Here is a 13,147-nt window from a genome sequence, read left to right on the forward strand (position 1 = left end):
GTGTTTAAAAAAAAAAAGTGTGGCCGGGTGCGGTGGCTCAAGCCTGTAATCCCAGCACTTTGGGAGGCCGAGACGGGCGGATCACGAGGTCAGGAGATCGAGACCATCCTGGCTGACACGGTGAAACCTCATCTCTACTAAAAAAATTCAAAAACTAGCTGGGCGAGGTGGCGGGCGCCTGTAGTCCCAGCTACTCGGGAGGCTGAGGCAGGAGAATGGCGTAAACCCGGGAGGCGGAGCTTGCAGTGAGCTGAGATCCGGCCACTGCACTCCAGCCCGGGCGACAGAGCGAGACTCCGCCTCAAAAAAAAAAAAAAAAAAAAAAAAAAAGTGTGACTAGTTCTTGCTCAAATTACAGTAAAGTAAGATCACACAGAAGCAAAAGGAGACAAAATTAAGTAGTAGTCCCATCTGATACTGTCAAGGGGCTGATACAGACTATAGTTAGTACTCATACATGGAAAAGTTCAGGTGTTTGCAGTGTTAACTTTTTAAACATTACAGCCACTTCTAGAATCAACAGGACTTAATGAAGATTGGAATAAATGAGTCGATAATAATAAGGATATTATTCTCTATCCTAAAATGAAAATACACCTTAGAAAGGTGGTTCTCAACTAGGGGTAGTTTTGCCCCCTAAGAAACATTTGGCCATATCTGAACTCATTTTTGATTGTCAGGACTGGGGAGGTCCTGCTGATATCTTGGGATGTGGCTAAACATGTAACGTCCATCTTCATTCCAAAATGTCAACAGTCCCAAGGTTGACAAACCCCATCTTAGAAGAAGGCTGGAGCCACTGAATCTATGCTTTAACTTTATCATAGAAATCCTAAACCAACAGGGCTTATTTGTTTAGAAACATTGATACCTGCCAGGCACAGTGGCTCACATTTGTAATTCCAGCACTTTGGGAGGCTGAGGCGGGAGGATCACAAGGTCAGGAGTTCGAGACCAGCCTGGCCAACACAGTGAAACACCGTCTCTACTAAAAATACAAAAATTAGCTGGGTGTGGTGGCAGACGCTTGTAATCCCAGCTACTTGGGAGGCTGAGGCAGGTGAATCACTTGAACCCAGGAGGCAGAGGTTGAAATCAGCGGAGATCGCACCACTGCACTCCAGCCTGGGCAAGAGAGCTAGACTCCATCTCAAAAAAAAAAAAAAAAAAAAATTGATACCTTGCCAACTAGTATGGGATGTATTAAAATGTATGGTTTTGAAAATATTATTTAAAGGAAAGTTAACAACTGACATTCCAATTTATCTAAACCTTGAAATTTTGTAAAAGCAAAAAAAGACAACAAAGTAATGCTAAAAAAAAAAAAAAATTAGACATACACAGATACTCCATGACTCTCACAATACTGAGTAAAAGAAACCAGACACAAAAAAATACTGTTTGCACAACTCCATTTATACAAAGCTCAAGAACAGGCAAAAACTGATCTTTTACATTAGAAATCAGAAAAGTGGTTCCTTTAGAGAAAAAGGAAAAGTAGAGATGGGAGAGAACATAAGGAGGACTTCCAGGATGTCAATAATTTTGGAGTTTTTTTTTTTTTTTTAAGACTGAGTCTCACTCTGTCACCCAGGCTGGAGTGCAGTGGCACAATCTCGGCTCACTGCAACCTGCGCCTCCCAGGTTCAAGCGATTCTCCTGTTTCAGCCTCCCAAGTAGCTAGGATTACAAATGTGCACCACCACATCTGGCTATTTATTTTATTTTATTTTATTTTTGTATTTTTAGTAGAGACGGGGTTTCGCCAAGTTGGCCAGGCTGTTCTCAAATTTCTGGCCTCAAGTGATCCCCCCACCTCAGCCTCCCAAAGTGCTAGGATTACAGGCATGAGCCACTGCACCCAGCCAAAATTTTGTATTTCTTAATCTGGGTAGTGCTTACATAACTGTTCCCTTGGTGACAATTCATCAACTGAATACTAATAATCTGTGCACTTAACTACATACAGATAAAACTTCAACAAAATTTTGATACTATTTATACACTAAAAAACTGAGCATTTTGACCCCAAAAGCTAAATTAATGTCAACTGCAAAAGTAAAAGTGCTTTGTTATATAGGCTGCCTTCCAAGAATTCAAGGATGACACCCCCAGAAAGCTGTAAATAGCATACTCGGCACTCATATAGCATTCAGCTGTACACTTACGCCACTATATATCCCTCAGCACCAATCCAAAAATTTGACAAACACTAACAAATGAGGCTGAAATTACTCCATCAACAGTTTGTTTGCATTAGTTTTCCCAGTGTTAAACTGTGAACTGTTATCAGAGAACAGGCTCTATGAAGTAAATGATGCTTTCTCTTTCCTAATCCCACATGCTCTCAAAGCTCCCCCAAACTAAACCCTTCTTGGCCCCTGAACTCCTCAGGACTTCTCCAGGCTGTTTCTAAGGGTGCTCCCTATTCCCTCTCCCAGTATCCACCCTCACACTCCACCTCCTACACATACAAAAACTCACATTAATGCTCACTCCAGAGATGTGTCTCCCTAGCCAGACTTCTACCCTCTTCCAGTATCTCACAATACAATCCAAACTCCCACTACCCTCAAACTCCTACTATTCAGAAATTCTCTGCAAACAGCATCACAAAACCAGGGCACATGGTATCTTTTCAATCCTCTTCGGTAGTAGGTAGTAGTCACACAAAAAGCCGTTGCTACTGTAAGCTCTTCTGTCTGCCTATTCAATGGCAACCACAGTGGTTATTATCTCCAACTCTTCTCTTCCCTTTAGCCCCCGCCTCTTTTACTGCATTCAAATCCATTTCACTTTTCAACCACTCTCTCCCCCACAACCTCTCCCTTCCTCTTTGTGAATCCTTCCTAAGTCCCACTGGCAGCTGATGAAAAGTTGGAGGGGTGTATGAAGGAACTCACTCTGTCCTATGTAAAGGTGGTGGAGGAAGGCTGCCCAAGTCTCAAGAACGTGCATGGCTGCAGAGTCAGACACTGGATTCTGCAACCCAGTCCCACCACTTACCAACTGGAAGGCTCTGGACAAACCCCTGTTTCTTCAACTGCCAAATGGGGGTAATAAAAACAGTTATCTCACAGAGTTGTGAAAATTCAGTGAACTAATGGCCACTGAGCCCTTTGCACAAATCCAACACGGTAGGTTCTCAATAAATGATAGTTTCTCCTAGATCCTCTTCTTGGAAGGAGGAATAAAGGGAGAGGGTGAAAGGTACTTTCTTTAGGTCCCTTTAATGCTAAGACTCCTGCAAAATCTCCCTTGGGGGACAGAAGGAAGGCAACGGATATAAGGAGGGAAGTACTCTACAGATATGTGAGTAAAACAAAGAGTTTTGTCAGACCTCCAAAGTCAGTGTTTCCCCCTTCTTATCTCCCTACAAGGCAGAGCCAAGAAGTCCTCAAAGCCCTTCTTAAAGGATGGAGGAACACATGAATATATACATCAAATCCTCCTTCCACAGAGACTCACTGGAGGGAATGAAGAAGGAAAGAGTCCTCCTAATTATTAAGATGCGTTCCTTGAGACTCGGAGAAGTAGGAAGGAAACCCCCAAGTCTCAAATAAATTTCTCTAAAGAGGCCGAATACTTAATAATCAAGGGAGATTAAAGCAAATGGTAGACACCCCAAAGTCTCCTCCAGGGCTCTTGCACGAAGAGTACAAACTGGTTTCTCCGTAAGCGGGGATGGCCAGGTGGGGAAAAAAAGAAAAAGTGCTTTCGCTGTGGCCCGTGGGACACAGGAGCTTCCCCGGGTCCCTTCCCGGGGGGAACGAGGGAGATGGTCTACGCGGGGGAATCCCCGGCTCCTTGCGTTGGGGGAGGTGGCCTCTGGCCGGGGCCCCAGGGACTTTCGCTGGCTGGCTGCTTGTCCCCTCACAAGCCCATCTCCTGTAACGGGATTCTCCTAGAACTCCGGGATCTCCCGGAGGTTCGGCCATCACTGGACCCCTCCCCGTACAAGATCTCCTCACAGTCTTCCTCAGTCCCGCGAGCCCTCCGGGTCCCTGCTCTGGGTGTCCCGGCTCGTGGGGTCAGCCTGGAGCCAGCAGGCTCTCCACGCGGGCCTGCCCGGGTCCCTCCCGAGGGCTGCGACCCGCGCGGGCTTACCTGCTGAGACGGCAGCTCCACATGCAGGGCCCGCGCGGCAGAACCGGGAGGCAGCGCGGCGGCCGGGCCCGGGGGTGGCGGGGGGACCTGGCCCCCGACCGACGCGGAGGCGCTCATCTGGATCCAGGAGCCGCCAAGCGGCGAGGCGGCCGCTCCTCCGGCATCCGCCGCCGCCTCCTAGCCACGACCTGCCAAGCTCCTGCAGCCTAGAAACCCGCCACCCGACAAGCAGGAGTGCTCCGTCCAGACAGTGGCCGCCGCCGCTGCCGCCGCTGCCGCCGCTGGCTAAGGAAGAGCCATATTACCGCAGTGCAACCCCTCCACCCTGCCGAGATCCGGCGCGCTCATTGGCTTAGCCCTCAAGGGGCGGGACCCAACGGCAGAAAAGGGGCGTGCTATTGGGTAGAAGGTCTGTCCATCGCTGGCCGTACTGAACTTGGGGGCGGAGGGACTCGAGGATGGCCTCAATTGCGTCTGTCAAGCCGGAGTGAAACCTGGGGCGGTGCTTCTTTTTTTTCCCAGTCTAATTGGTTCATTCACTACCAACGGGCAGAGGGTCCTGGTGGAGGCGGGAGGGCCATTGCACGAGGTCGCTGTCAATTGTCAGTAAAGGGAAAGAGGGGTGGGGTCTTGATTAGGTAGAGTGCGCGCCTGGGCTCCAGTGTCACGTGCAGGAGGCGCGAGAGTCACCTGATTAGGGAATATCGGTCTTCTGAGCCACTTCCGCCCTCGCTGGTTGCCGTGGTAACAGGCCTCCGGTGGAGGGCGGGGACCCGCTTGGAAGCCAGCTGGGTGGCGATCGCTTGTCTGCCTTGGCAGGCACCTTGCGCAGTCTTTTCCCGGCGTTCTCATCAGCGTGCAGGATGAAAAGGAATGCTTTATGGTTCAGCGGAGAGCCACCACGCAGGATGCACTGGGACCTGAGAACCGTTGGGCAGTCCCACCAGCTTTTTCATGACCAACTCCAACCCACAAGTACACGCCCTTTCTCGCACTCCACTAACTAGTACGCTGAGCTACAAGGTGTGCCAGGCACCCAGGACGCCAGATTCACCGCTTCAGGTGGGCTGCTTGTGCCGTCCCTAGAAAGCCTTTGCTACTTATCCATCAGTCTTAGCTGGGGCAGGAGTCCCTTCTTCCAAAAGGCTTCTCTGAGCCTCTCTGGGACCTTGAGTTAGGAATTTTGACCGTACCGTAGGTCTGGATTATCCTTTTTTTTTTTTTTTTTTTTTTTTTTTAACACTGCCTCATTCTTTCGCCCAGGCTGGAGTGCAGTGGCAAAATCACGGCTCACTGCAGCCTCGACCTCCTGGGCTCAAGTGATCCTCCTACCTAAGCCTCCTAAGTAGCTGGGAATACAGGCACATGCCACCACACCCAGCTAATTTTTAAATTTTTTGTAAAGATGGAGTCCTGGCCATATTTTCCAGGCTAGTCTCAAACTCCCAGGCTCAAGCGACCCTTCAGCCTCGGGCTCCCAAAGTATTGGGATTACAGGCATGAGCCACTGGGCCTGGCCACATTGTCTTTTAACACACACAAGCAGCCACCCTCCTTCCCACACACACAATACTGTGAATTCCTCAAGCAAAAGGACCTTGTCTGATTAATCTCTGGATCCCCAGTGCCTGACAGAGAATCAGGAAATGTTTGGTTTTTTTTTTCAGTGAAGGCCCAGCTCAAATGCCACCTCTTCCATGAAGACTTCTGTGATCCACAATGATAGCATCTCCAGTAATTTCTTCTATAATAAATAGCATGAGTCATTCTGCAGGATATTGATCTTCCTTTTTTTTGCTCCCAGACTGAATTTTTCCACCACCTGGATGAACATAGCAGAAAGAACATAGTGTTTTAGAGTCAGACACAATAGGAATCAGGCACTTTGGAATCTTGGCTCTGCCACCTTTGAGCTATGTATCCCAAGGCAAGTCAGTTCCCCTCTCTCAGCTTTAAAATAGTAGTAGAGTTGCTGTAGGGATTAAAGTAAATCAACATATGTAAAGTGCCCACACAGGACCTGGCATATAATAGTTGCATTTTAAATTTTTTAAACAAAATATAAGCATACTATCTTTCCAGGGTGTTCAGAAGCCTGAAAAACACCCTGGATCTTTTCTCAGAGCTGGATCACAAAGATGTCACACTGTCTCCTGTTCTGAGACACTGAGTGGTTCCTCATGGCTGGAGTCTGGGGTGTGGGGTCAGGTGTTTGCTGAGAAAGGAGTCGCTTGGTCAGGTGTTTGTTGAGAAAGGAGTCACTGGGAAATCCCAAATATTATCTGATTGAACTCACGTGGTGCCAAGATCTGGGGGGAATTTCACAGAAAACACATTTCTGTTTCTAAGCTGTATTAGTTTTCTGAGGCTGCCATAACACATGATCACAAACTGGTATCTTGAAACAACAGAAATTCTCTCACTGTTCAGGAGTTTAGGATCCTGAAATCAAGGTGTCAGGAGGGCTGTGCTCTCTCGGAAGGCTCTAGGGGAGAATCCTTCGTTACATATTCCAGTTACTGGTGGCTCTAGTTTCTTAGCTAGTGGTTGCATAACTCCAATCTCTGCCTTCGTCATTGCATGGGCTTCTCTTATTCCTATGTCTGTGTGTGTGTGTGTGTGTGTGTGTGTGTGTGTGTGTGTGTGTGTGTGATGGAGTTTCACTCTTGTTGCCCAGGCTAGAGTGCAATGGCATGATCTCGGCTCACCGCAACCTCTGCCTCATGGGTTCAAGTGATTCTCCTGCCTCAGCCTCCCAAGTAGCTGGGATTACAGGCATGCGCCACCACACCCGGCTAATTTTGTAGTTTTAGTAGAGATGGGATTTCTTCATGTTGGTGGGGCTGGTCTCGAACTCTTGACCTCAGGTGATCTGCCCACCTCGGCCTCCCAAAGTGCTGGGATTATAGGCATGAACCACTGCAGCTGGCCGCCTCTTCTTTCTTTTATGAAGACGTTGTCTTTAGGCCCTGGCGCAATGACTCACGCCTGAAATCCCAGCACCCTGAGAGGCTGAGGTGGGTGGGTCACTTGAGGTCAGGAGTCTTTGAGACCAGCCTGGCCAACATGACGAAACCCAATCTCTACTGAAAATACAAAAATCAGCCCGGCATGGAGGCCAGCGCCTATAATCCCAGCTTCTTGGAAAGCTAAGACAAGAGAATCGCTTGAGCCCGGGAGGCGGAGGTTGCAGTGAGTCGAGATCGTGCCACTGCACTGCAGCCTGGGTGACAGAGCGAGACTCCATCTCAAAAAAAAAACATTGTCTTTAGATTTAGGGCCCACCTAGATAATAAGGTCATATTAACAGCTTCCAGGGGTTAGAACATGGACGTATCTTTTAGGGGGCCATAATTCAGTTAAGAAAATGGACCTAGAGAAAGAACACAGAATCACTTCTTTCTCCTTTGGGCATCAGTTCTGAACTTTATCACTTCATTCATTCAATAAATGCACACTGAGGGCTTCTTTTATCAAGCTCTTTGCTAGATGCTGGGAAATCAGACCGAGATCCAACCCTAGAGGAGCTGCCCAACCCCTTATATGGGAGTCCAGTAAACAAAGAGTAGGCCAGGCACAGTGGCTCACGCTATAATCCTAGCACTTTGGGAGGCTGAGGCGGGCAGACTGCTTGAGCCCAAGAGTTTGGGACCAGCCTAGGCAACATGGCAAAACCTTATCTCTACAAAAAATCCAAAAATTAGCCCGGCATGTAGTTTTTACCTATAGTCCCAGCTACTGAGGAGGCTGAGGTGGGAGGATTACCTGGGCCTGGGAGGTCGAGGCTACTGTGAGTCAAGATTATGCCACTGTACTCCAGCTTGGGCAATAGAGTGAGACCCCACATCAAAAATAAACAAAGAGTGATCATCCAGTTACTCACTGCTGGGTCAGAGGGAAGCCCAAAGGCAGTGGGAGCCAGAGAAAATAGTTGAGAGTCAGATTTCACAGTGAAGGTGACATTGAAACAGGGTATTGAAGGGCCAATAAGAGTTCACCAGGTCAGGACGGAGGGAGGAAAGGACATTCCAGCGTAGAGCAGGATCCATTCTTTCCACAAGCCTTTACTGAGGTTCACCTTTGCACAGGCTAGTTACTCAGTGCTGGAAATGCAGAGCTCAAGTAAACAACGCTTCTCCCACTTTTCCCAAATGCCGCAAACACTAGGAGAACTAGAACTCTTATCCCTAGGGGCATTGGAAAGAACTCAAAAGCCTGCTGCTTGCAAAGTATTCAAGATAATGTCAAGCATTTAACACACTGTCTTGAAGATAGTACATTTTTAATAAATACTAGCTGTCATTATTTTCATATGTCCTATATCATTCTAAAAACTTTGTTGTTGTTGTTGTTGTTATTGTTGTTGTTGTTGAGACAGAGTCTCTCTCTGTGACTCAGGCTGGAGTGTAGTGGCGCTATCTCAGCTCACTGCAACCTTTGCCTCCCGGGTTCAAGTGATTCTCCTGCCTCAGCCTCCTGAGTAGCTGGGACTACAGGCATGCGCCACCATGCCCAGTTAATTTTTTTTGTATTTTTAGTAGAGACAGGATTTCACCATGTTGGTCAGGCTGGTCTCGAACTCCTGACCTCAAATGATCCACCCGCCGCAGCCTCCCAAAGTGCTGGGATTACAGGTGTGAGCCACTGTGCCTGGCCTAAAAACTCTTTTATTATTGGGATCCTATTTCATAATATGGCTGTTTGTTTCAACGTAAAAATATTTTAAATCACATAATTAAATTATTATAATATTTACGTAGTGCTATATATCCCCCAGAGAAACATATATCCAAGTTTAGAGGACACAGATCATAAGGTGGCCAAATGCAATATATATGCAATGATAGAATGGGGTCCAAGGTCCAGGAGCTGGTGGGCAAGGTCAGAGCAGGCTTCACCAAAGTTATAAAGGATGATTGGGAGATGAACAATAGGTGTTTAGACTGGTTTAGCTCGGGAATAGCTGGTGTTTTAACAGCCAATTAGTACCATGTTGGGTATTTAAGTCAAACATTCAGTTTCCAGGGCCAAAAAGCTAAGCCTACCCCAATCCATTTTGCCTCCACTTCCTCCTCTCACCTCATGGGCCTGATGCATTGGGTAAACAAGAGCAAGACAGGTCAGATGGGTCTTTCAGTGTCTCAAACTGTATTGAGTTAAATCTATTGCCTTCCTTTCAACAGAGCCCTTTTTCTTCCATTCACTTACTTGTCTAATCAAACACCCATCAGACCTTTGCCAGGTGTCCAGCCTGGGCACTACGTTTCAAAAAATGATGCGCATAGAATTCCTAACTGAAAGGAGATCACAGCTCATTCGGTACAAAGTGGTAAGTACAATAATAGAGATGATGTATAAAGTACAGTGGAAGCACTAAGAGAAAGTTGCTAACTGTCACGTGTTGTCCAGGAAGGCTTCCTAGGAGAGGAGAGTATCCTACACAGGAGGAACAGCATGAGCAAAGGCACAGGGGCAGAGGATGTGGCAGCAGCAGAGTCTAACATGGCTGAAACAAAGGCTGCATGGGAGAGCAACAGGCAAAGAGGTTGGAAGACGAAGCTAGTGCCGGGTGAGAAGAACCTGACTACCAGGCCGAAGAACATGAGTTTCATCGTGGGCAACAGAAAGCACTTAGAAATATGGCTCAGGCAGCCCTTGGGGGAGGGGTAGCTTTGAAGGGGCAGGACTGGAAGAGTGAGACACTTGCAGAAGTCAGGTGAGAATTGCGAAAGAAAAAGGCAATTCCCCAAAGAAAGTGCACATACCCAAGAACCCTGAAAGGCACGTGCCTAGACAGCATTTTCCCTTCTTCTTTCCCAACTCGGCAAGGTCATTTTCTCAAGAAAGCCTTCCCAGGTCTGAACGAACTGCTACCTCCTCTGGGCTCCTACAGCAGCTGTCTGATCTCTCTTCGGTATGTGTAACTGTGTGCCTAGTCATATACTGAGCAGTCTACATTTGTCCCTCCCACTCTGCTGTGCACCTCTGCTTTTGATTTATCTGAGTCCCCAGTATCCCAACACAGAGGACAGGCTCCATAGCTTCATTTAGCAAATGGCTGAATGAATGAAGTCAATGAATGAATGTTGAGTAAGTGAATGTTTGGATCACATGGGGATCTCCATTCCTCCCGACTAGACACAGCCCCCAGAAAGGGGAAATGAGCTTGCCTAAGGTCACACAAAGTTTGTAGCAAAGTTAAGACAAAGAGTTGGGCCTTTCGTCCCCAAGACCAGCGCTCTTTCCTCACTTCCAGTGGTTTTCCCACTGCCACCGACTGTAAAGATGCAAGTGTGAACACAGGAGCTTGTGAATGTGTGGGCCAGTAAGGGTAACACATATGGGAAATAAGCACATCTAACCCAGGGAGCTGATTTACTGAGAGTTGTCCAGAGAAAACTTTCCTTGGGAACTGATGTTTACAGTGAGGTCTGAAAGATGAGTAGGAGTTAATTGGACAAAGGAAGTTAGTGAGGGCAGAGGAAGCTGTTTGGATAAAGGAACAGGAGGAACAGCCTGTGAAGGACCATATGGAGCATTGCAGCAACTCAAAGAGAAGGCCAGCCGGTGCCGAGGAGGAAGAGGAGAACACTTTTGAAAGAAATTGGTATTTCAAAACCAAAACCAAACTAAAGACCACTTTCAGTTTCTTTAACAGTTTAGTGTTGTTTTTATTGGTAATTTTATTTATTTATTTATTTTTGAGACAGGGTCTTCCTTTGTCACCCCGTCTCGAGTACAGTGGTATGATCATGATTCGCTGCAGCCTCAACCTCCCAGGCTCAGTTGATCCTCCCAAATAGCTGAGACTACAGCGCACCACCACACCTGGCTAATTTTTGTATTGTTTGTAGAGTTTCCTTCTGGTATGTTACCCAGGTTGGTCTCGAACTCCTGGGCTCAAGTGATCTGTCGACCTTGGCCTTACAAAATGCTGACCGAGATTACAGGTGTGCGCCACTGCACCTGGCCCTTGTTTGTAATTGTATACAGCAGAAGCAGCATTATCCTCTGGTGCTTAGAGCTTCTGAAGTCCTAATCCAGCCCTGATGGCACAGAATGAGGGTGGAGACGCTGGCAGGGCCAGGTCCTGCCGGGCATTGTAGGCCACAGTGGAGTCTGGATTTCTTTGAGGCTCATGGACTAAGGGGTTTAAGCAGGGGAGTTACATGCTCTAATTTATGTTTCAGAAATGTCACTCTGGCTACTGTGTTGAGTGGATTCCGGGGTGGGCAAAGCTGTGAAAATGGTGATGATAAATAGTGACATTTCTTCATTGAGTTTGAGGACAGTTAGGACAAAAATGTGCTGAGTTCCTGGTAATAAAGGCACTCGAGGGATGTCTGATTTCCCTGTTAGGCTGATTCTTTGACTGGTCAGCCACTCCCCAGGCAGGCATAGCGTCACAGGGTTCCTGAGAAGGTACACCCTGGATGCAAAGTGGTGTGGCTGAAAGACTCCACACCAGGGGTAGGCAGCTGGAGACCAGTCTGAACCTTTAGCTTAACTCACTGCATGATTTTAGACAAATCAATTCCCCTCTATGAGTCTATAGGTGTCCCTAGGACCTAGAGGGAACTAACATTTGCTAAGTGTTTTACATACATTACTCTGGTCAATCCCCACAGGATCCTGTGAAGTAGGTATTATTTACTTCGTTTTGTTTTATTTTTTGAGACAGAGTCTCACTGTGTCACCCAGGCTAGAGTGCAGTGGCGCGATCTCGGCTCACTGCAACCTTCACCTCCCTGTACCTCCCAAGTTCAAGCAATTCTCCTTCCCAAGAAGCTGGGACTACAGGTGTGAGCCACCACACTCGGGTAATTTTTGTATTTTTAGTAGAGATAGAATTTTACTGTGTTGGCCAGGCTGGTCTCAAACTCCTCACCTCAGGGGCTCCACCCACCTCAGCCTCCCAAAGTTCTGAGATTACAAGAGTAAGCCACCAAGCCTGGCTGAAGTGGGTATTATTGTCTGTTTTACAGATGCCTAAAAAAAGGCTCAGAAATTAAAATGACCCATCACATGGTTCTTAGGGCAAATTGATGGTGTGAACACAGGTCCTCAGGCCAGGACTTTGTCACCCACAGCATAGCTCCTGCATTCATTAGAATACACTATTTAGGACTAGTTAGTTATAAATATGACAAGGGAGAGAACTAGGATGAACCCTGTTGTCCATAAATTAAGACTGGCCAGATCTTGGTTTCTAGATACCGTCCTCCACTAGGAGGAATCAAGACTCTTTGGAGAAGTGGCTGATTCCAGGATTGGGCCAGAAAAAAAGTCAAAGATGATTCTGGGGCATCTAGTTGTGCCAGAAAATAAGGAAGTCCTCAGAAAAATGATGGGACAAATGACATCAAAAGGACACAGAAGCCAGTTCAAAGGGGTTCTCACTGTCCAAAACTGGGGCAGTTTGAGCATCAGAATAAATAATATTAGAATGGCTTATAATCCATTGAATAAAATAGGATCCATGAGTCTTTATAATAAATGTTTAATAAGGAAGTGAAATGTTTAATAACATTTATTAAATGTTTTATTAAACATTTAATAAAAAATGTTTTTACTACCAAAAAAAGAGTAACTTTACAGTGGAAAAGTGTGGCAAGTCACCATCTTAAAAGTGATCAACATAACCATCATCAGTGATATGACAAATTCAAATTATGTGCTTCCTGATAGGATGTGGTGAGAAGAGCCCATCATCACATCTGTGGTATTTCTGCCAAAGATAAATAACCTAAATCAATCATAAGGAAACAACAGGCAAAACAAAACTGAATGGCATTCTAAGAGTACCCAGCCCGTCAGCTTCAAGATTGTCAGTCATGATGGTCAAGGAAGACTGTTTCAGATAAAAGAAGATCGAAATAATATGTGAGTCTGAACTTGATCCTTTTGCCAGAATGGACACTATTAAGACAAATGGTGAAATGTGAATAGGGCCTGAGGATTAGACTGTAGCAATGTTTTTATGTTAATTTCTTGGTCTTCATGGTTTCATTGTAGTTATATAGGATAACATTCTTGGCCA

The 13,147-nt window shown here is 46.6% G+C and overlaps 1 protein-coding gene and 1 long non-coding RNA gene across 3 annotated transcripts in view; one reads left to right on the forward strand and one right to left on the reverse strand.

Moving 5' to 3' along the window:
- UVRAG (UV radiation resistance associated) overlaps positions 1-4,456 on the reverse strand; it is a 335,339-nt gene extending 330,883 nt beyond the window's left edge. For both annotated transcript variants that reach the window (XM_030917811.1, XM_010366787.1), the window contains exon 1: positions 4,108-4,456. In XM_030917811.1, the coding sequence (XP_030773671.1) occupies positions 4,108-4,224 (117 nt within the window). In that variant the 5' untranslated portion in view covers positions 4,225-4,456. The remainder of the gene's footprint in view (positions 1-4,107) is intronic.
- A 369-nt stretch (positions 4,457-4,825) lies between these two features.
- Positions 4,826-5,878, forward strand: LOC115893558. Its single transcript, XR_004053580.1, has 2 exons — positions 4,826-5,169; positions 5,775-5,878. It is a non-coding gene; the product is annotated as an uncharacterized LOC115893558 (long non-coding RNA).
- Positions 5,879-13,147: the final 7,269 nt, after the last annotated feature.

The sequence above is a fragment of the Rhinopithecus roxellana genome, chromosome 15 (genome assembly GCF_007565055.1).
Source record: "Rhinopithecus roxellana isolate Shanxi Qingling chromosome 15, ASM756505v1, whole genome shotgun sequence".
Classification (NCBI taxonomy): domain Eukaryota; kingdom Metazoa; phylum Chordata; class Mammalia; order Primates; family Cercopithecidae; genus Rhinopithecus; species Rhinopithecus roxellana.